The sequence below is a fragment of the Aethalodelphis obliquidens genome, unplaced genomic scaffold (genome assembly GCF_003676395.1).
Source record: "Aethalodelphis obliquidens isolate GAN/ISIS:26980383/991018 unplaced genomic scaffold, ASM367639v1 scaffold93, whole genome shotgun sequence".
In the NCBI taxonomy this organism is placed as follows: Eukaryota; Metazoa; Chordata; class Mammalia; order Artiodactyla; family Delphinidae; genus Aethalodelphis; species Aethalodelphis obliquidens.
The window spans coordinates 5,093,173-5,120,563 of record NW_020838037.1 but is presented as its reverse complement, the minus strand read 5'-3'; the positions used below and the strand labels follow the sequence as shown (position 1 = coordinate 5,120,563).

The 27,391-nt window shown below is 39.5% G+C and overlaps 1 protein-coding gene across 3 annotated transcripts in view; it reads right to left on the bottom strand.

Moving 5' to 3' along the window:
• Positions 1 to 3,151: 3,151 nt before the first annotated feature.
• The window catches only part of MMP8 (matrix metallopeptidase 8), a 41,858-nt gene continuing 17,618 nt past the window's right edge, over positions 3,152 to 27,391 (bottom strand). For 2 of the 3 annotated variants that reach the window (XM_027095694.1, XM_027095693.1), the window contains exons 5-13: positions 12,847 to 13,091; positions 12,010 to 12,158; positions 11,797 to 11,922; positions 8,961 to 9,122; positions 7,347 to 7,464; positions 6,451 to 6,584; positions 5,728 to 5,881; positions 4,937 to 5,040; positions 3,152 to 4,770 (exon numbers count right to left, since the gene is read on the bottom strand). In XM_027095694.1, coding sequence (XP_026951495.1) covers positions 4,667 to 4,770; positions 4,937 to 5,040; positions 5,728 to 5,881; positions 6,451 to 6,584; positions 7,347 to 7,464; positions 8,961 to 9,122; positions 11,797 to 11,922; positions 12,010 to 12,158; positions 12,847 to 13,091 — 1,296 coding nt within the window. In that variant the 3' untranslated portion in view covers positions 3,152 to 4,666. Of the gene's footprint in view, positions 4,771 to 4,936; positions 5,041 to 5,727; positions 5,882 to 6,450; positions 6,585 to 7,346; positions 7,465 to 8,960; positions 9,123 to 11,796; positions 11,923 to 12,009; positions 12,159 to 12,846; positions 13,092 to 14,781; positions 15,092 to 27,391 lie in introns of those variants that run through there. The other variant, XM_027095692.1, reaches the window with a different exon arrangement.

Genomic DNA, 27,391 nt, shown 5'->3' with positions numbered 1-27,391 from the left:
ATCAGATGTTTACCAAGCACTTTCTATTTTCCTGTCACACTAAGATACTGTTCCAATCTTGTTGGAGAATTCAGACATATACAGAGACTAATGCCGGATAAAATGACAAAAGTAGCAAAATGCATGTGAAGATTCTAGAGACTGAGAAGGGTCAAAAGGTAAAGAGATCACTGCAGATGTGTGTGGCCTAAAGGCTTCAAGCAAGTGGAGCTTGCACTGGCTCTTGAAGAACGTGTAGGAGATTTGGTTTTCACAGCCGAAAGGAGAAGGCATATGAGTGGAGGGAGGCCACAGGAAACAGGTACCATGGCGGAAATGAGCTGTAGGAAATCTGTCCTGACTGGAGCAAATATATGTGTAGATAGCCATGGGAAATAGGGATGGAGGGTCTAAGAAAGTGTGCAAGGAAAATGCATGTTTCTAATCTTTTCGTATCTAGAATGCCATTCATTCCATCCTCACACTTGACTGAGAGTGTTTCTGGTTATGGAATATCAGGCTGAAATAAATCTCCCTTAGAATTTTGAAGTTACTGTTCCATTGTTTTCTAGAATCTAGTATTGTTGTTGAAAAGACTTTGATTCTTGATATTTTTCTTTTTTCTTCTGAAAACTTTTGAAAGTCTCTTTAACCAGATATTCTGAAGTTTTATAATGATGTCTGTTAATGTGAGTCTTTTTGCATTAACATTGTTTGTCAGTAAGAGAGCTCTTTCATTATGAAAATTTTAATTCAAGGAAGCTTTCCTCTATTATTTCTTTGATAATTTCTTTCCACCCAGTTTCCTCTTTCTCTTTCTGGAATACATATCTACTGGAACTCTTGGATTAAATCTCTGTGTTTTCAATATATCCTTTACTATTTTCCATCAACTTTATTTCCAGCTCACCTACTGAGTTTCTTATTTCAGTTATATTTTTAATTTCCAAGAGCTCTTTCTAGTTCTCTGAGTATACTTTTTTGTATTTTGTTAATGTTTTTTGGATGTAAAATATGTCTTATTTTTAAAGAATGTTAAGGTTTTTTTTTGTTGTTTATTTTGACATTCTCTTTTGCTCCCAGGACTGTCTCTATTTCTTCAAAGTTTCTTTTTTGGCGTCTGTTTTTGACATTAGAAGCTTTTAAAAAAAAGTTTGGATATGTTGTACTCTGCAATCTGTTTAAGATTGAGAGACAGGAAAGCTGACTGGAAACTATGTGTGCACTGACAGGGCTTGCCAGTTAATGGCCTTTACTGCAGGGAGGTGGGGCGGGTTCCAGACACTTCATGTGATGTATTAGCTGGAATGAGATTTGGTCAAAATGTAAGAGAAAAAACCCAAATAATAGATGATTAATAAACATTGATTTCTTCCTCACGTAAGAGAAGGCCAGATGTGGCAGTCCATGGCTTGTATGACAACACCACATCATCAGGGATGTAGGCAACAGACACCTAGCTACACCACTCTCTCAGTGCCAGTGCCTTATGGTCCAGGTGGCTTCTGCAATTGTATCTGCATTACAGGCAGGAGGAAGGAGGAACGTAGAGAAAGTCAGTACCCAGTCTCTTTCCAGAAGCCCACAGAGTATTCTGCTTACACTTTTTGGCAAGAAATTAAACCCATGGCCACATCTAGCTGTAAGCAAGGCTACAAAATGTAGTCTCTTAGCTGGATGCATTGCTACCTCAAATGAAATTGGGTTCTTACTGCAGCAAAGGAAGGGGGGAATCATGTTAACATAGGTAACTAGCAGTCTCTGTCCCATTGAGATTTCTATGGTGTTGGTATCTGTAAGTCTTTTTTCTTGGGTGAGTAAGTTTCTCCAAAGATGTCACCTCCAATTTCCCATAATTTTAATATCCCAACAACAAAGTTATAGGAGGTGCCTCTGGTGCCCCGTGTCAGAATCCCCTCAGTGTACCTCTGATTTTAGTTGTATGGTGGTGGACAGGCTTGTGTAACTCACCTTACTCTGACAAAGTCCAACCTTAACCACAGATTGGATATCTTTCTGCTTTCTACCCAGGGCGTTGAGCTGCCATGGAGCCTACAGGCCAATTCCTTAGAGCTACCCAGTGGGGGAGGGAATTGAAGGATTAACGTTGAAGGAGGGAATTGAAGGAGGGATTGGAGGCTGGATCGGATCCAGCCTCCGATCCACTGGAGATTTGAACAATTGAAAGGTGTTCTGTAAGCTTCTCAGGAGGTCCTGATGGAATTGAGCCCCAGCTGCCCATAGTAGAAACCTCAGTAACACATACTTATATTGACTTTCCCTCTTTCTGCTTCACTCTGCTTGCTACCTCACTCTTGCTTCCTGGGACCATGTCCTGAATAAAGTAACTGCACCGAAGTTTTGTCTTAGTCTTTGCTTTTTAGGAAACTCAACCAAAGATAAAAGTAATATCATTCTTAAAGTTTTAAGCTTAGATTCTTAAATCTCTTGTCCTCACATAAAACTTCAATGTGACATCCAAAAAATACCACATGTTGTCAAGAAGAAAACCAAAAAAAGGGCTAATTTTAAAAATTCTTTACTATACTTTGTATTGTTGTTCAATTCCTATGACTGTGAAATATGGTTAAAGAAATAACATGAACTCAGTTCTTATCTTGAAAATGTACGGATGAAGCTTGGGCCAAGAATCTATCATAACTAACTGGCACAACTAGCAGCTGTTCTGAGATGAATCTCCCATCTTCGTGCTTCTAAAAACTGATTTCATAAGAAGTTTTAGAAAATGCCATAGTCTGGAATTGACTTTTAAGGAAATATCCAGTTCTTACAGGTCCTTTTGCCCTTTGACATTGATACAATGAATTGCTTATACGCCTCTCTCACTTTCCCTAGCACAGCATCTGGAACAGGTAGGTGATTAATTGTTGAATAAATGAATAAATGAAATTATAGTATATACTAGTTTCTATTTTCTTATCTTGTAAAATAAGTTGAGAATAATGTATTGACATAATTGAGGGAATCTTTGAGGACATAGAATATTGATAAAATATTTCATAAACCTGTGAAGTAATATCTAAAAGTTTAATATCAATGTTGTAATATTTCTGATAAAGGAAAATGGTTGCAAATATATTGAAATTTCCTTTTTATACTTTAGATGAACTATGTGGTAGTGTCTTAAGAAATTATAGTAGATCACAAGTCGGTCATTTAAAATATTAATTTTGAAATCATTTAATAGATAAATTTTGAACCAGAAAAAAGTATCAAAGTATACTAAATCAATCATCTGTGGGGGTTAAAAACTTTAACAGGAAAAGAAAAAAGGATGTGCTAGTGATAAATATATTTTACAATTCACATATTTTATTGTGTAATAAGCTGCACTGCATTACATTCTAACAACTGCAGATACGACATTATAATGATTTTAATGTCTAGACTAGTCATTTTGATACCACAAATCTTAAAGTTCTTAACGGAAAAGAGCCATTAGCAAATTTATGCATCTAAGCTCAGTTTAACTCAATTAAATGAGATTTATTGAATTTTGTGCCCAACACTATTTTGTTTGTGCAGCAAACCCTGGTTATCTGTAGAGGGTGTCCTCCTGAGGATCCCAGGAATAAGGAACAACAGATTTAACTGGCCCATTTTCTTGAACTCTAGAAGCCAGGAGGCGGGAGAGGAAGTGGTACCCCTCCTTTTTGTTGCTCCCCTGGGAAGATGCCAGTAATCTTTACTGGGGTTGCAAGTCTGTATTTCTGTACCGATTCATTTCCATAAGTTCAGGTGTACTGTATCAGCTTCCTAGAGCTACCTTAACAAAGTATCACAAACTTCGTAGCTTAAAACAACAGAAATTTTTAAAATCACAATTTGGAAGTTACAAATTCAAAATCAAGGTGTCAGGAGGGCCATGTTCTTCTCTCTGAAGGCTCTAGGGAGGATCCTTCCTTGCCTCTTCCAGTTTCTGGTGGTTGCCAGCAATCCTTGGCATGTAGATGCGTCATTCCAATCCTGTCTCTATCTTTACATGGCCTTCTCCACTGTGTGTCTATGTCTCTCTTCTTATAAGAACATCAGTTTTTAGGCATACTCTGATCCAGTATAACCTCATGTTAACTAATTACATCCTCAAAGATGCTAGTTCCTAATTAGGTACATCTGTAGGTACCTGGAGTCAGGGCTTCAACATACTTTTCTGGGGGGACACAATTCAATCCACAACAAGTATCAACAACATTTCTTTCCAAGAGTGGAAAATAGCACCATATTTTTGGCAAAAGGCAATGTGTACTATTTATGTTGTTCATAATCCTTACCTATAACCAAAACCAGTGCTAAATTACATGTAGCAGTTACACTTAAGACATATTTAAAAGACTTAAGAATAAATGGGCATTTTAGAAGTCAAATAAGTCAAATAGCAAGTGATGAAATAATGAATATTGAGGTGGCAAAGAAGGCTTAATTTCCTTCTCCTTGTGATGGATTCACTAACCTGAGATGGAACATAGGACAAAATCAGCCTCTGCAAACAGTGGAATACTCCAAACGTATTTTCAGTGAGGATCAGTCCAATGAATACAGTGAGACAAAAAAATATTACTTATTGTTGAGAAAAGTATAAATAGGACACAATGTAATAGATATGCAGATTAGATCTCCCTTCCATATTCAGAAAATGGACACAAACACACTTGATTTTGCTTCGGCTTTATCTACAGTTAAGCCATCTATTGCTTCTTTCAACTCTAGTAATCCTACGAGCACTAAGATCAAATGCATAATATCTTGGTCCACTGAAGAAAAGGAAGAAGGCTATAAGAAAAAGAAAAAAAGATATAATGTATTGAATTAGCTTGTAGCAGATCTTGGATGTTTTCAATTAAAAAGACCCCACTCCTGTCCTAATATAACTTTGCAATGCAAATGAGCTACTTAAAATTTTTTTTTAATTTATTAAGTTATTTTTTTTTCTACTTACAATTCTTCTGGAAAACAGCATCAACTCTACTTTCTATTCCTTGAAAGCTACTTGCTATGCTTTTGGGATAACCTGGTTCCATGGATTGACTTTGGTCATCATATCTGATGAGAAAAAAATAATTGTCCCACATTTAAGACCAATACAGTGTACAGTGATTAATAGTTTTATTTAAATTGTATGTACTTTACATAATGCCTTCACACATATTTTCTCATTTGTTCTTCACAATGTCCTATTTACTGGGAAACTAACAGTGGTTAACTTCTCTACCTAAGGGTACATACATATTTATAAAATATATGGGTATCACTAATATGAAAACAGGCTTCTGATTGTTGGGGCAGTGTTATTTTAAAAAAGGAGAGCTTATATGTTCTAAGGCTTTTACTTAATTAGTTCATAGTCTCTCTATCTGAATAAATATAAATAATAATTTCAAGTTGGGAATCAAGTTCTCTATAACATTTGCTTGAGTGTAGTAGAATTTAACTCTTAGAATTTAATGAATAAATGAGAATTAGCCTAACTCTTTCTTTGCATCCCATTTTAGTGTTTTATTAAAGTTTGCTCTGTTTTCAGGATATAGAATCCTCAATACTATTGTGCAGGAATCTTAACTTTGTAAAATTTTCAAAAGCCAGAGCGACATCAATCATCTTGTGAAAAAGAATGCCTATCAGAGACCACCTAGATATTTTTAACCTTCAGTTGCCTAATCAATGATGGTTTGTAAAGAGGGTAAAGAAACACAAATTTCAATTTCTAATGGAAAAAGTAGTTTATCTTACCTCCAGAATTGGTTGTTTACAAAGAAGTATGTCTTTCCCCTGTAGGAAACAGCTGCATCTATTGCTTGGACACTGCTTGGGAAGCCATAGTTTGCTATATTCTTGGGATAACCTTGCTGAATATCATAGCCACTTACAGCCCAGTACTGATTGCCTGCCAATGATTCAGGTTATATATTAGATAAAGTTTTTCCATTCCTACAAAATGTATACCAATTCTTAATCTTTGCATAAATTCATCATAGAAATGAAAATGGAAAAAATAGTCTTGAAAAGATAGAGGTGGTAAAGTCAAGACCATTGGGCTATGATAACTCTAGTGATTTCCTGGAACCTGTAAAGCATTTCCAACTTCTTAGCCTGACACTCAGGGCCCCACACTTGAACGTCTTATCTCATGTGACTTCTATACAGAGAACTAGAGCCTTGGGGAATCTTAGAAATTTATATCTGGGATGAGGGTGGAGGAAGGCTAAAGGTGGTCTAATAAAGTGTTCTCATTTTGTAGATGAGAAAACTGATGCCTGAAGAAGGTACAACATGCTCAAGTTCATACAGCATTTAGTGGTGGAGATGCGACCCAACCCAGGTCTCGTGACAAAAGCCCAGCTAGCCTAACACTCTCTCCTTGACTCACCTCCTTGAAACTGGAAGGGACCACAAAGAAGTCCTGCCCTTCCCTTCAGGAGGAACTAAAATAAGATGAAAACCTTAGGCAGTTACCTTTGAATATGAAAATTAGGTCCTTGTCAAAATCCTCATAAGCAGCCTGTATACCATTTACCAGGGATGGCCAGAAGAGAGAAATGAAATTGAGTTCGACTCTTCGTAGGTGAGGATGCTTTCTCCAGAAGTACCTAATGGAACACAAGGGAGAAAACCACATACAATAGTCTAAGCAGGCAGCTTCTGTGAGTCTTGGGCTGGTATTGATCCTATAAGATTGCTGGGAGGATATAATATACAGTGAAGGCAATGCTTCCAGCACAGTGACCAGCATATGGCCAGCACTTTATGGTGATACTGTCCATCTGGTGAGTATTTTACAGTTTTCAGATGAGCTGATAGGAGTGACCTTATTTGATTACATTTTACATTGCCTGCCTCCTCACACATTGACAAGTTTTATTTTGTTAGTCTCTTTCATTATTGTTGCTACAATATGAAGAGAATATTTAGAATATTCTAGCAAAAGCAATACAAGTACACTCAGCCTGTGAGTGCACAATCACAGAATGCCAATGGAAAATTGAAAAATTCAGTCAGATGATTTTCCCTGCAGCTTATTAAGTGACAGTTTCCATTCACTTGAATGAATTTGGGTGGAATTGAATGCTATTTTAGTGTTGGGTAAACCCAGCTATAGAGTTCCCATCAGCTAGAGTCCATGTCTGTTTACATCATCACAAACATCTAAATGCTTACAGATGTTTTAGCTTTTATTTTTCTTTTCCTGGATGTTTTGATTTACCCAGAAAGCACTATCAATTCCAATGAGATTCATATGCATAGAATTCAAAGGAAAAGCTGGGTAATGTGTAATATGTGACTTAATTAGAATCCAGTTTTAAGTTATGCCAGTAAAAGAAGTCAAAGGAAGGAATAGTTCATTCTTATACTTGTCTTTAAAGAAAAGTATTTCTCCGCGGAGTGTAGTGATAGCATCAAATGTCAGTCTGGGGTCACAGGCTGTGGGTGTGGTTGGTCCAGTAGGTTGCACAGGGTTGCTCGAAGGTCCTGAAAGTAAAAAGACTTTTTATAAGCATGAGTCCAGGGTGAATTTTGGTGTATTTCAGTTACTTCTCAGGTTGGTGAAGGGTCTTCATATGAAAAGAAATGCTAGCTGACTATCCTATAAGACATTAATCACACATTAGGCCCTCTTAAAAGTTTTATTTTTTAAAATTAAAAAATAAAAGAGGGGGGTAAGATGAATTGGGAGATTGGGATTGACATATATACACTAATATGTATAAAATAGATAACTCATAAGAACCTGAGGTATAGCACAGGTAACTCCACTTCGCTGTACAGTAGAAACTAACACAACATTGCAAAACAACTATTCCCCAATTAAAAAAAAATGAAACAAAAATAAAAGAGTAATGGTAGCATTAGGGAGAGTTCCAAGCTAAGTTGTGAAGTAAAGAAATTTGAATTCTTCCCCCTCCCCTCTGGCAGTTTAAAATTAGAATCCCATGCTTCTTTCCCTTCTTGCCTCCTCTTTCTGCATTTTTAGTCACTCAGTATCTACTTTCTCCTTTCTCACTAAAATCCACCTTCTGGAAAGAGGCCCTCACAGCATAAATCTAAATCAAAATGTAGCAATATTTTTTTCTATAAGTATTTAAATTTTAATGTATTTTCCCATTGTAGAATGAAAGGCTGCTAACAGTTCAAATATGGGCGAGTGAGAAAGGGAGGTGTTTTCAGGGGAAAAGGAATTGGGGAGTAGAGGCAGTTAGACTAGGTCTCATCATCCCTGAAAATTCTACTGTCATGAATAAAATTTGTAGTTGTGGGACCCTGGCATGCTTCGTTTTGTACTGCTGTCCAACCAGAGAGGGAGAATGTTTTACACAATTCGACTCCACGACACTCCCTTCCAATCAACAAAACATTTTTTAAATTTTTTTATTTTTAGAGAGCTACAAACCTCTTCTCTGGTTTCTTGTTATTACAGCCACTAGGGGGCAGGAGGGCAAGAGGAAAGAGAGAGGCAATGGTCTTATCAGACAATACTTAGACAGAGGCAAAGGCCTCTATATCCCTCCCTGAAAAGTATCAGTACTGTCTTTAAAAGATGTTTCTTTCTCTCCATACTCCATTCCCACTCCCCTCTTTCCCCCACAGAAAACAATCTTGATATGTTCAATATATATGTATACATGTTTGTTAGCATGTTTCTTGAAAATACCTTCCTTTGTCTATATACATATTTAATTTGTGTAGATTCATGTATTATGTAATTTATACACTGAGTAACATGTATCATTCTCTTTCTTTTCCAGGAAGCACAATGTTTTAAAGACTCATCTATGTACATCTGATTCAGTGCTTCTCGGTGCTGTACATTACTCTATGGCAGGCATTCACCACATTTTACCCATATATTCTCCTCCTGATGGACTCCCAGGTGCCCTCTAACTTCGATCACCATAGCCAAGACTGCAATGAACGTCCCTGACATGGCCAGGTCTCACCAGGTACTGCTGCTCTTCAGATGACCTTACCATAGATGGCCTGAATGCCACTGATGTCATCTTGAGGGAGCGAGTAGGTGCTGGGCTCACTGAAAGCGTAGTTGGGATACATCAAGGCACCAGGGTCAGAGGAATGAGCCAGCCCCAAGGAATGGCCAAATTCATGGGCAGCAACAAGAAACAAGTTGTAATCTGAAATGCAAGCATGTGTGGTGAATGGCTCCAAGTAGACTGAAGGGTGGTGGAAATAGGATCTCAAGGAATGCAGCTTCTGAGCCAAAACTCCCTGGAGAAACAGCCTTTCCCATGCCTGCCTTTTTCCTTTTCTCTTCAGGTACCTGAAGAAATGGAGATTGGAAGGAATCAAGGTAGGGGCTATAGGTTAAGATTAGGTGAGTATGAGGTCCTCACCAAATCTTAGAACCAAGAAAGACTGCTGCTTTTATTCCAGTTCCCATATCTCATGGGCCTGGGGCTCAGGCAAGTGATGGCAGGGCCATCACAGGTCTCATGACTCTCAAAAGCCCTCTCCTCCCATGCACCCACCCCTACCCCTCTCCAGTCTCCCAGGCCCACAGCCCCATGAGGAGAGTCTCAGTCTGCCAGGCAGCAAGAGTGGCCTCAGATGCAGAGCTGACTCACTTTGGCTCCCTGACCACTCAGCACCAGCTCTTCCTTGATTCTGAGCTCTCCAGGAAGCTTCAGGAATTTTCCACCAGAAAGAGACAAACGCTGCTTCTTATTGCTTCCTACCCTTATCTTTTAACTTCCATGAGCATAGTGCCTTTCATAACTGGGAGCTTAAAAACTTTCAAGGCTTGCACTTCCTGTCAAATAAAGCCTGAGCTCCTTTGCCAAGTTCAAGACTACTCCATTTGGCTCCAGCAGACATTTGAGGACTAGATTTTTGATGTGAATCCTTCACTCCAGCTAGTCTATGTGCCATTTCACAAACACACTGTGCATTTTCTTACATGTCTACTTAAAAAACAATCATAGTTGTACAGCACTTTATTATATGCTAGGAATTGTAATAATATTTAATCTTAACAATATTTTTATGAAGAATTGTTAGATTACTTTTACGATAAAGGAACTGAAGCCCAGAGATTTTTGAATACCTTGTTATATTGGCCTTGCAACTAATAAGTGGTAGAGCTGGGGTTGAACCCAGGTATGATGGCAAGACCTGTGTTCTTATCACCATGTTCAACTTCCTGATGATAATTACCCTTGTAATATTCTACTCATGCTCCAAGACTTTCTTTCTTGATCATCACATCCTTCCATTTTGCATTCATAAATGCTATAAAAAACATCTTTGAGTGTCTGGAGTACTGGGCAAGGGGCTCTGGGAGATTTGTGATGATGCATAGACTAAAAGGGGAGATGTGTGCAAACAAACAGAATGCACAGAATAATAAGGAGGGCAGTTAGAGAAGAAAAAATCAAGGCTGTTGTTATTCTGAGAGGAAGGCTTCATTTCCAGCTGAAAGACAGGATGGGGGTGGCATTTGACGTAGCATGGAAAAGAGAGATTTTGAAAGGTGGGGCTTAGGGTGTGGGGAAAGGCGTTTCAGGAAGAGGAAGCAATGTGAGCAAATGTAGGGCAGTTGGAAAGCACATGGTGTGATCTAGAAACAGTGAATGTGCCATGTGACTGCTGTGTGTGAAATATGAAGACAAGCCATGAAAGATGAGTTTGGAAGATCTCCAAGAGCTTTCAGTGTCAAGTGAAGGTATGTGGACATATTTGGCCTGGAAAATGTAAACACTGGTCTTTCCAAATGTAAAGATGGGCTTTCCAAGGACAAAACTTCTTACAGTGCTGGGGAAAATTAGAGGGAGCTGAGATCGGAGGTGAACAGTCCAGGTGGGAATCTGGACCAGTTAATTCAGGTAAGAGGTAATGACCGTCTGAACTAGTGGGGAGGGCAATAAGAATGCAAAGTCGTGGGGAGTGTTTATTATCTTTGGGTACTCACAGCTCCTAGCACAGGGACTTAGGTAGAATAAACACTCAGAACATTTATGTTGAGAAAATGGTGGGAGGAACAGGTCCCAAGCAATGGTAAAATGCTCCTTTCCTATTATTTTCTAAAAAGTGTTCTTTGGCTTCTTGTTACCCTGTATCCTTGTAAGGTACCATATGGTCTGAATATACCTCTCATTATTCTCAGTTCTTCCCTTCAGGTGGTCTTCTTCTTACTCTGAGTTTTCTCCTGAAAGGGGTAGTTTGCTATATGGAAACGTATCATTGAAAAAGAGCTCCACGAAGATGAAATCACCAGATGAACGAGAATAACTAGATGGCTGCTCTTTCCTAAATAGGTCAGTTTTCTAAATAAACCAATTATTTCTGAATTTCCAAAAATAGGAATCTTTTTCAAACATCATTAAATTTCACAATATTAAAATACATACCCTAAAGCAGTGGTAAGCAAACTTTTTCTATAAGAGTTCAGATAGTAAATATTTTAGATTTTTATGAGCCGTATGGTCTCTGTGTCAACCACTCAGCTTTGTTATTGTGGTATGAAAGCGGCCATAGATGATACATAAACAAAAGAGTATGTGGCCCTGTTCCAATAAAACTTTATTTATACAAATAGGACCAGGAAGGACTTAGCCATGATCTGTTGTTTTCTGATTCCTGCCTTAGGAAACAAGGTCAGAATTTAGCTTCAGGATTTTTTCTAAACCTAAATTAACTTAGTATCTTGAGGTAGCAAGAATTTTAAATGATCAGTTTGTGTGAGTGTGAAATGTTACAATAACTTGGCTGTGTGTGTATGTAGGAGGGCAAATTCTAATATGGAAAAGTTCATTTAGAAGCTGCATGTGGACATAACCTTGGTTAACTTACTTCTGGAGGTTTTGGTCCATGTTTCTTCTGCATCAAAATGAACATCTCCTCCAATACCTGGGCCTGGCTGAAAGGCATGAGCAAGGATCCCATTGGGTCCATCAAATGGAGAATTGTCCCCATGATCTGAAATAAAACGATTTGTATTGGGTATTTGCCAAGTCTCAGTTTAGCCAGGGAAAGCAAAATCGAGCATGACTGCTTTGAGCCTACCTCCTTGGAGAAAGGCAATCTTGATATCTGCTTCTTCCTGTGAGGTCTTGGTGAAGTTCAGGGGTGACACGCGACTCCAGAGCTTAAAGGCTTTCTCAAGAGCTGTTTCCACTTCAGCCTCTGACAAGTCTGGGGTATAGTTAATAATCCTTCAAAATGAGAAGGTGTGTGAAGCGTTCATTATTGTTTAGAACAGCAGTCCATCAGTAGATTGAATTGCTCTAGTTTGGAGTTTGTGCATATGTGATGTGCTACCACTGAAGAGGGTGCAAGGAGGGGTGCGGGACTTAGGGTTGAAGACAGACGTAGGTTCTGGACCAGTTACTACATGTCTTTAAACTCAGTTTCCTTATTCATAAAATGAGGATAATAAAATAGTACCCCTCTCATAAGGTTGTTGTGGGATTAAATGTATGTAAAGCATTTAGTTCACTACTTGGCAAATAGTAGTATTCAACAAACATTGGGTATCATTATTATTGTTATTATCATCAAGATGCATGAATGGTGGGGCTAGATTCTCTCCAGCAATGATTAAGCCTTTTTTGGGTCCTAAAGTGAATTCTTAGAGAGACAGCCTAACATTGCCATAGTCCTCTTTAGATTGATAGAGAAAGAAGACAAAAATGGCAGGCTTTGGATTGAAAAGAACCCATGGGATCTTTACCCTTTCATTCTCATACTCAGTCACTAGAATCTAAACTCTATAAGAGCAGGGATATTTATTCATTTGTTTGTCTCTAGTGTATTCCGAATCCTAGAACAGTGCCTGACACATCATAAGTGTTCAGTGAACATGGGCTGAATGAGTGAATTCTCAAACTCTAGAAATATTACCTGTAGGTCAGATTAGTTTGTTTCCACTTGGGGTTTCCTGGAGTTATCATAAAATTGCCAGTATCGGGCACTCCACAGCGAGGCTTTCCCATGATCTCCAAGGTTTCCTCATTTGGCTTCCCTGTTATGTTCAGCCCAAAGAATTGCTGCATTTCTTTAAGCTTCTCAACAATCACACTAGCGCTGTTCTTCCTTTCAGACTGATATTTGTACCTTGGTAATTGGTAGAACTTTTCTAGGTAATTCTGGAGAAAGTCAAACGTAACAGATTTGCTGTGAAATTTCCTTCAGTTCTCTGTGCATTTTGCATTCCTTTTTAAGTTATTGCAGAGGTCAAACCAAAACTAATAACCTGATAGTCACAAAGATAAAAGCACAAATTTTCTGGTTGACTTGGAGAGAACATTGCCTACTGGAAAGAACAGTCCATCCATTCAGTGCTACAGTTAATATTTATGCATAAAAATAGGTATTTCATAAGGGATGAGTTCCACATTCTCAAGCAAAATGCTAGTACACAGTCAGGAGACTGCCTTCTTATTTTTTTTTTTTTTTTTTTTGCCTTCTTATTTTTAATAAAAAAACGAAAAACAAAACAGCATCAGCATTTATTGACTCCTTGAAGCATTAGTTGCAGCAATGCAGATTCTCTTTTCTAATCCTCTTTTCACTACTGTAGAGAAGGTTTAATCATACATATTAAGACATGAAGATGCAGAGAAATAAGGAACTTGCCAAGAAGATAATCAGGTCCCAATTCACCATGTTGCTTCTCAAATGAGAATTAACGTCTTCAAAAGAAGAATTCCAAACATGTTTTGGGGCAACAGCAGCATCACTGTCATTAGCATTTTATCCACCACAGTAACTCTTTGGGAGGGGCCAAAGCTCATTAAGAAGGTTCTGAGGGGTGTTAACAAGCTAATCATGAAACTTCTTTCTCTCACCTTAAGCATCCTTAAGTGGCACTTTGCAAGTGACACAGGACAGAGCAATTTTGTGCTCACACAGGCTTTGAGATCAGATAGATTTGGGTTCAAATCTTAGCTCTGCCACAGATTAATTTTGTGTCCTTGGACACATCACTTAGATGACTTCAGATTCACATTTGTCTCTAAAGTGGAAATAATAATCCGCTGCCCTCATAGGATTGTTGTAGGATGATATGAGACAATGTTTGTGAAATGCTGAGCAGGGGCGCTTTGTACAGAGTAAGCACTTAATCACTTCTATTAACCCATGGGTTACTGTTATCATTGTAAGAAATATATTTTTTTAAGTGAAAGAAAAATAACAAGAAGAAAGGCTTTTCTAAAACTGTAATGCTAAGAAAATTGTGCATGACAAATTTCTGACAGCATTCCCTTGTGTTCCTTTAAAAATTTGGCCTTTCATACTGTGAAACAATGGAGAAAAGTTATCAGTTTTGCTTTTACAGTGCTTTCAAGAGTTTATAAACAGCCCCATAATCTGGTTTTAGGAAATATGATTACACTATGAACTGATTTCTAGTTCCTTAGAGTTTCCCATCCTCGCGCTCTATGTACACCTGAGATTTTTGGCTGCAAAACAAGTCCATGTAGAAAGCACCAGTCATGTAGTAACTGTGTTGCAGATACACCAGAAGAGAAAATCTTAGGTAAGTGAGAAAGAAAATCATTTTATAATTAAAACCATTCCTTCTAAAAGTTTTTTCCAGCTGCAGCAGCTCGGCAGCAGTATTTTCTGAGGGTTTGAAGAGCCCAGCTTGTTTGCATGCCTGGCTTTCAGAGGGCCCAGCTTGGAACTCTCCAAATCATTGAAACCAGACGTTTAACCTCAAACAAATCATTCACATAATTCTTTCAGGCTGCTTTAACTAAAAAGAGAAGAGAACCCAAACAATTTCCTCATCACCAGCAAATCAACTGCCCACCTAATTGATAGTTGAGTTACCTGAACAATTTTTGTAGTTTTCTCTTCTAGGAATTCAGAATGTACTAGAAAGGCCTTGGAAAGCTGCACGTGGAGTAACAGCAGAAGTGGAAGCATCTTCAGACTGAACATGGCCTCGTCTTCAAAAACTACCTCTCCTGGCCTTCCTTCTGCCCCTTCTCCTGATGGGTCCCCTGAAGTTCAGAGCATCCCATGTCACTCACTGCTTTCATTTGGTCCTTTATAAAGCCCTGTCTTAAACAATTGCCACATCAGGAATGTGAAGCAACACGGGTTAATTACACTCTGACAGTTTTGCAATGTTATAATGTGATCTAGTACCCCCAAATAGGGGAGTCTTTCAATGGAAAAAAAAGTACAATTTGCTGCTCTGTTTTGGGGGTTTTTAGATATTTACTTTTGCAAAATTGTCTGGTCAAGGAAAAGGAATAAGAGACTAATTCTGAAGTTAATGAACAGCAGTTACATTTTCTGGGCATGTCAGATGCTGAGGCTGTATTAATTTATGCAGTAGAATATTGTTTGATTAGTGGTAGGTATCTTGGGGCTAAGGAGCCTAACTAGAGAAGCTCTGCACTTACCCACCCTTGTTGTAGGTGAGGAACATGTGTGCTTGTGTGCGTCGTGACAAAGCTGGATGTATATGGGGGTCCTAAAGCAGTTTCTGGAGGATGTGGTTTTAGCGTCAATGCGTTTTCTGCAAGCTGGATTTTGCGTGGGAAAGACAAAGAAACCAATACTGATGGTAATGATAATAATGATCATTTGCTAAATATTTATTATGTCCCAGACTTACATGCTGTATGTATATGACCTCAGTCCATCCTCACAAGACCTTGGGAGGTAGATGCTATTATTATCTGCATTTTGCAGATATAAAGAAAATCCAGAGAAGTGAGATGGCTTATATAAATCACATGCTAACCTTATGGAGGAGCCAGGATTCAATGGTAGGGGGTATGTTTAGAGGCTGAGCTGGCAGCTACCACATCAGGCCCTGTTTTCTAGTCCTCCACTCCAGCACCCGGCTGGCCCACGGTGGAGCAGTAGCTCCAGGGCTGTAACAACTGGGAGGCCTTGGCTTGTGTTCATGGAGAAGACAGGGAGAGTGAGCATGAGATGCCTTGTACACTCCCAACGGAAAAGACCCTGAGAGGACTTTCAGGCAACATGGCTATGTAGCGGCTGTATTGATCAGAGGCCCTTGGGCTTGCTTTCAAATTGTGTCACCTGGTCTCACTTATTCTGACTCTATGTGCGTGTAGATTGTTACCATACACAGTCTTTGTATACATTAATTTACATATATTTATATATACAGTTGACCCTTAACAAGGGGGAGGGTTAGGGGTGCTGACCCTCTGTGCAACTGAAAATTTGCATATAGTTTATAGTCAGCCCTGTGTATACTCAGTTCCTCTGTATCCATGATTCCACATCAGCAGATTCAACAGTGCTGATCATGTAGTACTGTAGTATTTATTATTGAAAAAAAATCCAGGTATAAGTAGACCCATGAAGTTCAAACCTATGTTGTTCAAGGGCCAACTGTATTCTGTAAGGGCAGGTATTCCTGTGCATAAATGTATATGTCAACATGTATGATGTATAACATGTGTTAATATATTATTTGAGATGCTATGGTAGATGGTTCAGTTCCCTCCTGGAGTCTCCTAAGAGCCTTTTAGACAATCCAAAGAAATATGTCTTGGGTTAGAACCTGTCCGGATAGCAGACGAATGTTTATGATGTAGATTCTTACATTCACTCAAGAAATATTTCCTGACACCTGTTGTATGCCAGGTGCTGTGATGGGTACTAGATTATTGGAGATAAGTTAATAGTGGTTCAGATTAAATACTGTGGGAGTCTGGAGGAAAGTGCAATGATTGGGTTAGGTAGAATCAGGGAATTCTTCATGAAGGATGTAGCATGTGAACTTGTCCTCAAAGAAAAAGTAGAATGTGGATGTGCAGAGATTTGGGGATCTATTCCTTGTCCTCATGTGCTAGTTTTTTCCAATTTGTTCAAGCAGTTCCAAGGTCATGATCATGTTAACCTCCCCTGTGTACACAACTTAGTCATGATGTGGCTTCCTCTGCATTAGATCTTTAGTGAAAAAACCTTTTCTTCCTAAATGAGAATGCCTTAACATTGGTCTACCCTATGTTATTTTGATTCACTACCTTGTTTATAAGGTTTATAAATGTACTTTCTCCTGAACATAATGGGACACAATTTAGACAAGAATCCCAAACTTTGGTAAACTCAGTTTTCTAGTGTTTGTGTAAATGTTGTGTTAAAAACCAGAACACACCTGGTGGAGAAAGCCACACCTGTTTTCAGGGCCTCCGCCTTCCGCTTTCTGAATTCTTTCTCTACACCTGACCTCCCCTCACCTCCACAGTGTCTGCACCTCCCTTCTTCTGGTGCCTGGAACCCAGAGTTCTCTCAGGCTCTCTCTCCTCTGAAAATCTGCTTCTGGGAAAAGACCAGCTATCAGTCATTTCCATTTTAGTGTGCACTTAGGGGCCATTTAAGCCAATTTCTTACTAGAAAAAAAAAAGACAAACGAGCTAACTTTTTTTTTTTAATGAAGTCTTTGTTCACCATAATATGAATTTCAGAGCAAGTAAAAAAGACAGTGGAAATTTAGTTTTGGACAGAGACAATGAATGACAATGGAGGAACATTCTGTCTCCATAATGCCACCCCCTGTAGATAGCAACCTTGTCTGATCACCCGATGTGCTGTTCCATAGCAGAGGTAGCAACTTGTAATTTTACAGCTTAGTTTTGCTTTTTCAGCCCAACAAGAAGGAACTGATTGCATAGATATAGTTTGTTTTCTCTTTAGTTTAAAAGAGAGAAAAAAGGAGAAGAATGTGTCTAGCTAGCTGGAGTGGGCATAGGCAGCAGGGAAAGCTACCTGGAGGTGCTCCTGTGTGCTGAATCTTGAAAGCTGAGTGGGAGTTTGCCAACGGGGAATGTGAGTGGTAGAGGAAACAGCACACACTAAGTACAGAAGTTTACCCAGTGACGCAGGTGGACCTTTGATTAATTCACAGGCAAAATGTCTTCTGCATCAAGCAGTTTTGAACTGTGATGATCAGGATGGACGTCTCTACCCCCTGATCAAATGAACAGATAATTGTTGGGGTCAGTTGTGGTGAAGGTAAAGAGCATCAGATGTGAAATTACACTAACTGGGTTCGAATTGTAGTTCTGCCACTTCCTACTTATGTAACTTTTAGCAAATCATCTAAGTTCTTCTGAGCCTCGACTTCCACATCTATAAAACTGGGACATTAACATCTCCCTCGTACGGCCTCAGGAGGATTGGATGAGAGAGTGTATGTGGGAGCTCCGGGTAAACTCTCCTGTGCCCTTTTCCCTGTATTGTGAGTGTGATGAAGTTATGGCCATGATCGTTCTTATGTCCATGCTATAAGTGGAGTTAGCAATGTTGAAAAGCTCCTCTTTTCCAGAAAGAGAAGTGCTTCAAGGTTAAGCCACTGAGTGATGAAGTAACTTCCATACAGCTTCCTTCAGCATCCAGAGCTCAGGGCAGCCAGGGAACATATGTGTGTAAGTTACACACCCTTCACACAGAGTATAAATGGTTAAGTTAAAAATCACACAAGCCATCATGTACTAAACACTGCACTAAGCTGGCAGTCTTTACTGTCAAGTGAGGGAATGTGTGTGGTGTCTTCACTCTTAGGACTCAGCCTTAGATGTTGGCTATATATTATCTCCCTTTAGGTTCATAATAATGCAAGGAAGAAGGGGTTATTATCCCTATTTTAAAGATAAGGAAAGTGAGGTCTAGAGATCTGATTCCAACATACCTTTCCATTTATCTTTCCTGGTAATCTCTCCTTTGTTCTCTCAGTGAGGAAAAATTCAAAATAAGGCAGTAGTTCTCAGTCTTGGCTCTACATCAGAGTCTGTATTAAAAATACAGATAAGTGTGGGACTTCCCTGGTAGTCCAGTGGCTAAGACTCTGAGCTCCCAATGCAGGGGTCCTTGGTTCAATCCCTGGTTTGGACACTTGATCCCACATGCATGCTTGCAACTAAATATCCTGCATGTGGCAAGGAATAACCTGTGTGCTGCAACTAAGACTGGGTTTAGCCAAATAAATAAATAAATATAAAAAAAATACAGATAAGTGGGCTCCACTCCAGCCCCCAAGTCCGAATCTCTGGGGTAGGGCACAGGCATACATAATTTTAGGGAGCATCCCAAGTGATTCTGAGAATGAGTTAAGAACCCCTTTGTAAGAGAGTATAGAGAACATACACAAGAACGTGAACATCCACACCTTAAGGGTTCAAGAGAAGGAACAATCACACTCATTGAAGAGATCAGCAGAGACTTCATGGAGGGAGTGGCCTTGAGATAAATTTCAAACAATGGACTGAATTTTGGCATTGATATTCAGGTAATGAGGGTGGAATTAGAAGAAACAAAGAGCAAAGGCAGAGATATGAGAGACTTGGTATTCTGAGATGCAATTTCAATGTGTGTGTGTGTGTGTGTGTGTGTGTGTGTTTGGAGTGGGGGTGGGGTCACCACAAATCTGACAAGGTATTCTTGGACACCAGCAGGGTTTCTGAGAATTCAACTCAGTCCTGACACTACCTGGAGAGAATATCTGATTCCACAGGTTATGGGTTCAGTTCTACAAGACTCTCCCCGACCCCACCACTTCAGACGCCAGTCAGAAGCCCAAGTTATCACCTGTACTTCTGACCAACTGGCGATAAATCAGGAGTTCCCACGGCCTTCTCCTTGGGTTTGATTAATTTTCTAGAACAGCTCACTGAACTCAGCAAAACATTTTAGTTAGTAAACCACTCATTTATTATAAAAGGATATAACTCACAATTAGCCCAATGGAAGAGATGCATAGGGCAAGGTGTGTGGGGAGGGGCACTCATTTCCACATGGCCACCAACCTGGAAGCTCGCCAAACTCTGTCCATTTGGGTTTTTATAGAGGCTTCATTGCATAGGCACGATTGATTAAATCATTGGCCATTGGCAGCTTACTCAAGCTCCTCCCCTGCCCAACTCTTACTCAACCTCCTCCCCTGCCCCTCTCCCCAGAGATCAGTGGGTCATGCTGAGAGTTCCAACATTTAATCATATGGTTGTATCTTTCAGTGACCAGCCTCCATTCTTAGGCATTTTCCAAAAGTCACCTCATTAACAAAAGACACCTTTATCATTCTCAACACTTAGGAAATCCCATGGGTTTTGTGAGCTGTGACTCAGAAACTGTGGTTCTGAATGACCAAATATATATTTCTTATAAATCACAATATCACAGAAACCTTGGTTTATATGTGGAGACTAACAAGGTACTGGGGTTGTAAGGATAGAATTTATAAAGGGAAACACGTTGGAAAGGTAGGTTGGAACCAGATGGTGGAATGGCAGGGACTGAACATCAAAAAGGTCAATAAAAAGCAGTCATTTTTGGTTTCTGGGCCTAGTGGTGATCTGAGATGAGTTAATAAAGCTAACATGGTCACAGTGCCTAGGACAGACTAGGATGGGGAGGAGAACAATTGAAGGATGGTATAAAAGTTGTAGTGAAAGGACCTGGCCCTGGGGATGGCCATGGGTCTTCCTACAAGAAGAGGAGAGATATCTCTCTTTGTTCAAGGATGGGTGGTGAATAAATGAGGTTGAGGAAGACAGGCAGGAACCTGGGTCACCACACAACTCATCTCCGGGGCAACCATTCACAACACAGACATACACTGGGGAATCTACACTGGATAATATCTATTGTCTGGATAACATAAGAGCTGTTGTCTTGAGGTTGGCAGGTGGGAGCCAGGTCAGGGCTTGAGCCTGAAGGAATTGGAGGTGACTTACAAAAGCTGTGGTAATAAATTCAACTGGCAGCTGAGGCCAGTAAAGCCTGGCTGAGCAGCAGTGATGGCCCAGGCCTATGAGAAGGCTACCGTTGGCAACAAGGATCCAATCCCTACCTTGTTTATTAGCTTCAAACATTTCCATTTACCACCCCCTTCCTTTTCAACTCCCCTCCCAACTGGAAGGTGTTGAGGATAAGACAAAAAGGAGAAAAAAAATGACCCAGCGATAGTCAGTAACTGTACACATACCCGTTTGACAGAGACCCATGAGAACAGACCACGACATGATAGGCATTTCCATTCCAAGCTGCTCTGTTTCTGGTGGGAGGCAACTGCTGACTGAATTTGCCCAAATTCTCTTCCCTCCTCAAGCAGTCCAGCTCTATGGCTGGGATGTCTTGTTTTTCGTTTCTCCTGAGGTGTGTGTTTTCTGAATCTTCTCCACTCCTGGTTATTCAGTCTCATGCCCACCTTGCTATACCAAGAGATACTACCTCCTACCATAGGCAAATTACCTCAGTTTCTGTCACAAAAATCTGATTTCCCTCATCCCAGACTCCTGATAACTGCCCTTCCTTGTGTCCACGGATCTCTCTTTGTATTTCTACACCAGAGCCTGTTCTCTTTAAACCTTCTCCCCACTCTTTTTCTTTTCCCTCATTGACGCCTTCCCCCTCTGTCTGCAAATGCCGTCAGAGCAAAACAAAACAAAACACACCAATGGCCTTCTCATCACCACCGTCCTCGCACCCTCCCCTCACACTCAGATTCTTGGAGGCCTCATCCAGTGCTTCCTCACATTGCACCTCTGCCCTTGTCCCCTCCTGGCCCAGCCTCCCCCTTGCCTGGCACCACTGGAGTCGAGAGCTCATCTGAATAAACTCTGTCTCACATCTTTAGGGACCCCACTTGATACTGTTCTCCCTTGTCTTGATCAATGGTTCTCAACTCTTTAAACCTGGAATATCAGAAAGACACCACATAGTCACTTTTGGTGACTGGCTATCTACATACTGCTGTGTATTAGTTTCCTATGGGTGCTGTAACAAATTACCATAAGTTTAGTGGCTTAAAACAAGGCAGATGTATTCTCTTACAGTTGTATAGTCTGAAGTCTGATATGGGTCTCACTGGGCTAAAATCTAGGTGTCAACATGGTTTTTTTTCCTTCTGGAGGCTCCAGGGGAGAACTGGATTCCTTGCTGCTTTCAGTCCCTAAAGGCTGCCTGTGTGCCTCAGCTGTGGCCTCCTTCCTCCGTCTTCAAAGCCAGAATGAGTGCTTCTCTTTAACCCTTCTTCTGACATCACATCTTTCCCTGACCACAGCTGGGAAAGGTTCTCTGGTAATTAGATTGGGCCCACATGGATACTCTCCCCAGTTCAAGGTCTTTAACCTTAGTAACACTTGTAAAGTCTCATTTGCCATGTAAATTAGCATATTCACAGATGTCCAGGGATTTGAGTGTGGACATCTTTGGGGCAATAATTTTCAATGGGAAGAGATGGGGGTGGCCAGTAAATGTGTGGCAATAATTTTCAATGGGAAGAGATGGGGGTGGCCAGTAAATGTGTGGAGTGACTGCACAGAGAAGGGCACCTGAGAATCTGTGGGTCTGCATGTGGTTCGAAAGTCCTTTAGGAGATCATGCCCTATAATCCCAGGATGACCTACACCCAACCTGGTACCCATTTGAGTACTTACTAAACACCCGTTATAAATCAGGGGCTGTAGTAAGTGCCTTTGCAAGATCACTTTCATGTAAATCTCTTAAGTATGGGTTTTTAAAGCAATACAGAAATCGAGGATCAGAGAGGTTAAGTGAATTACCCAAGGTCACATGGCTAGCAGGTGTGTAATGTAAGTGGATTTGGGAATTCAGTTTTTGTTTCATAACTTCGATCCAAACTCGTTCCATTAAAGCTCAACAAAGTCATACCCTGGAGGTCACCTTTTACCTTAGTAGCTTCTTTAGTTCAAATGTTACACTAAGGTCCCCATAGGAATATTCCGACCCTTCCTTCCTCCAAATTCTTCAAGTGTGGTTGCCTTGCACATGAGGACAGAACTTCAGAGGAGCCTGAGCCGAAGTCCCAGGGCCCTCACAGGCAGCTAGTTTATCTTTTGTATGTGGAGTGGAAGTCTGGAGACCTGGGTTTGACCCCTTTCTACCGTTTACTTGACCATGGACAAGTTCCTTTATCTCTGTGCCTCAATTTCACATCTCTGATTGGCCACTTACAGCTGTGGAACCTTGAACAATTCACTTCACACCCATAAGCCTCAGTTTCCTCCTGTAAAATGGTGGCAATATCAGCTACACAGTATGATTGTCGTGATGATTAAATATAGATTTGCATGGAAAGTGTCTGCACGTAGTGCAAAATAATAGATAAGAGTTCTCTGACAACTGATTAGGAAAGTATCTCACAGGATAGCCATGGGTTCTAAAGAGGTAATAGATGAAAAGCAGACTATAAACTACAAAGAGCTATTCAAAAGATTTATTTTATTTTAAAAGTATTCTAGTAATACAGGAATATGCTGTTAAAAAAAAGAAAACAATTTCAAACACGCAGAAGTACAAAAAGTAAATGTGAAGTTCCCCAAACCCCCCACCTCACTCCACTCCCATCCTCTGGAGATGACCACTGTTAGCGTTTTGATATGTCTCTGTCCAGACATTTTTCTATGTCTTAATGCTAAAGATTAAAGATTGTTATTAGATATAGAAGAAGTTTCCAGGACTACAGTGTGTCCCGAGTGTAAAATGTCAGATTCTCCAAGGCTAGGCTGCTGTAGAGTAGTAAACAAGGCCTAAATCAAGTCATGGAAGAGACCTGTCATCCTTAGCCAAGCTAGTGGTGGTCATGCCCATGTAAAACTACTAGAGGGTGCCCAGAGTCCATCTGGGCAGTGAGCTGTTTGATCAGGTCAGTAGTCTGAAACAGAAACGTGAACACAGATGGCCGTTATCTCACTTAGCAAGGGTTTGAACGAGGCAGGTTACTTGGAGAACTGAGCATTGGAGACTCAGCCAAGGCCCATTAAAATGCATAGTTGGCTGCAGTTGAGAAAACAGAATGAGAACTCCACAGAGTGGCCACACACTTCCTAAGCACACAATTTTGTACTCCATTAACAGAAGGAAATCTTAATGTCATGTTGTAGGTAGCAGTTTTAGAAGGTCACTGATAGGGCCATCTATGGTCACACAGTGGCTGTCATACATGTCACAATTTGCTTTGGACAATTTGCACAATTTGCTGGTAGAAGAAAATATTTTAAGTCTGTCAAACAACGGTTGAAGACTTGATGACTACCTACCATCAACAGAAATGAGGTACAGAAGAACCTGCAAGAAAATTGATATCCGTGCAGAGAAGAGAAGGAAGCATGGAAATGATTTCTCTCATGTTTCTGCTCCACTGCTACCTTGGTCTGAACCACCATCATTTCTTGCCAGGACAATAGGCCTTCTTGTTTCTGTTCTGGCTACTCTACAATGTATGCTCAACACAGCAGTCAGCATACATTACTTTGCTCAAAATGCTGCAAGAGGTCCCAATTTTGATTTTACCCAGAGTGAAAATGAAAGTCCTTCAATGGATTACAAGGGCCTTTCTGATCTGGCCCATCTCTTACCTCAATTCCTATTCGTGGCTTCCCTTGCTCTGCCGGAGCCTCATAAGCTACTTGCTTTTCCTTGACTTCATCATGCATGTTCTATCTTAGGGTCCTTGCCTTGACTATTCCCTCTACTTGAACACTCTTCCTCGGGCTTTCACATGCCTAGGTCCTGCTCTTCTTTAAGTCTGCTCTTAAAGGACAACTTGCCAATAAATCCTAACCTGACTATTCTAATTAATCAGTGACTCAGTTGACACGCTCTCCCCAGCACTCTTCATTCTCCTCTTCCTGTGAACTTTTTCTTATTCCCCCATGACATGTGTCATCTTCCTATATACTTAAATAAATTATATTCACTACTTAGTATCTGTTTTCCTTGAACCCCACGAAAACAGCTCTCATTGTTTTGTTTACTGAGGTATCCAAAATGCCTAAAATAGAGCATCCACATAGTATGTGATCAGTAAGTACTTTTTCAGTTAATACATACATAGGGACTACTTAATATCATGATATTTACTATGTGAAGAATTCAGGCTGTAAAAAAGTAGGCACAATATATTTTCATATTTATAAAGAAAAGCATAAGCATTAAAAATACCAGAAGTTAATAGCCCAAAGTATTAACAGTGCTTATCATTGGGTGGTAAGATTACAGATGATTCGTGTTCTATTTTTGGAATATTTAGTATTTTTCAAGTTTTCTTTCCTTTTCCTTTCTCCCATTTCCTTTCCTTCCCTTTCTTTCTCTTCCCTTCTCCTTCCTTTTCCATTTCCCTTCTTTTTTCTTTCTTTTTTTTAACTCAAATTTTGTTACACACAGCCCTCAGTTCATGACACATTATCCTTATTAGTCTATATAGACACCTTTAATATTTTTCTCACCGTTCTTCTCTTTACCATCCACAGCACAAATACCCTCTGCAGCCTCAAAATATTTAATATATTTCCTTCTAGTTTTCCTTCCAAATGTTCATTTAACTCTGCATATATTGCTGAAAAATATATAGTGTTGTTTTGTATGTGGATCTTATTATTTTTTTTTAAATGGCACTGTTCTTTATATTTCATTCTGTTTCTTACATTTTCAATAAACACTTCATCTTTGAGGTCAGTCCTTGCTGCTCTAAAGTTACTTTACTGTACTGCTTCTCACTGCTGCGTAGTATTCTGATAATACAGATAGACAGATAGATAGATAGATAGATAGATGATAGGTAGATAGATATAGATAGCTCACATCCTATTTGTCAGTCACTAAACAAAGGCCACCCAGGCTGCTACTACCTCCCTGCTGTCAAATAGTTCTTTAATAGTCATCCACCTATAAGTCTCCTATGGACCATGGTCAGAATTTATACCCAGGAGTGGAATTGCTGGGGTTAGGGCTTAGGCATTCTTACAATACTAGCAGATATTGCTTCACAATGGTTGTACCAATGAACACTCATACCAGCTGTAAATGAATGTTTATATTCTCCATCTTTTTCCCAGCAATTAATTTTATCAGAATTTCTAATTTCTGCCATTTTAATGGATATACCTTTGTATCTTGTTTACATCCGTATTTCCATGATTAAAAAGTAGGACTGAGAGATATCTTGGGTCACAAATCAAGCCTTGGTAAATTTAAGAAAATTGAAATTGTATCAAGTATCTTTTCTGACCACAATGCTATGAGACTAGATATCAATTACAGGAAAAAATTTGTAAAAAATACAAACACATGGAGGCTAATCAATACACTACTTAATAACAAAGAGTTCACTGAAGAAATCAAAGAAGAAATAAAAAAATACCTAGACACAAATGACAATGAAAACACAATGACCCAAAACCTATGGGATGCAGCAAAAGCAGTTCTTAGAGGGAAGGTTATAGCAGTACAATCCTCCCTCAAGAAACAGGAAACATCTCAAATAAACAACCTAACCTTACACCTAAAGCAATTAGAGAAAGAAGAACAAAAATACCAGAAAGTCAGCAGAAAGAAAGCAATAAATCATAAAGATCAGATCAGAAAAATAATGAAAAAGAAGTGAAGGAAACAATAGCAAAGACCAATAAAACTAAAAGCTGGTTCTTTGAAAGATAAACAAATTTGATAACCAATAGCCAGACTCATCAAGAAAAAAAGGGAGAAGACTCAAATCAATAGAATTAGAAATGAAAACAGAGAAGTAACAACTGACACTGCAGAAATACAAAGGGTCATGAGAGATTACTACAAACAACTATATGCCAATAAAATGGACAACCTGGAAGAAATGGACAAATTCTTAGAAGAGCACAACCTTCTGAGACTGAACCAGGAAGAAATAGAAAATATAAACAGACCAATCACAAGCACTTAAATTGAGACAGTGATTAAAAATCTTCCAACAAACAAAAGCCCAGGACCAGATGGCTTCATAGGTGAATCCTATCAAACATTTAGAGAAGAGCTAACACCTATCCTTCTCAAACTCTTCCAAAATATTGCAGAGGGAGGAACACTACCAAACTCATTCTATGAGGCCACCATCACCCTGATACCAAAACCAGACAAGGATGTCACAAAGAAAGAAAACTGCAGACCAATATCACTGATGAACACAGATGCAAAAATCGCCAGCAAAATACTAGCAAACAGAATCCAGCAGCCCATTAAAAGGACCATACACCATGATCAAGTGGGGTTTATCCCAGGAATGCAAGGATTCTTCAATACACACATATCAATTAATGTGATACACCATATTAGCAAACTGAAGAATAAAAACCATATGATCATCTCAATAGATGCAAAAAAGCTTTCAACAAAGTTCAACACTCATTTATGATAAAAACCCTCCAGAAAGTAGGTATAGAGGGAACTTAACATAATAAAGGCCATATATGACAAACCCATAGCCAACATCATTTTCAATAGTGAAAAATTGAAACTATTTCCACTAAGATCAGGAACAAGAGAAGGTTATCCACTCTCACCACTACTATTCAGCATAGTTTTGGAAGTTTTAGCCACAGCAATCAGAGAAGAAAAAGAAATAAAAAGAATCCATATCAGAAAAAAAGTAAAATTGTCACTGTTTGCAGATGACATGGTA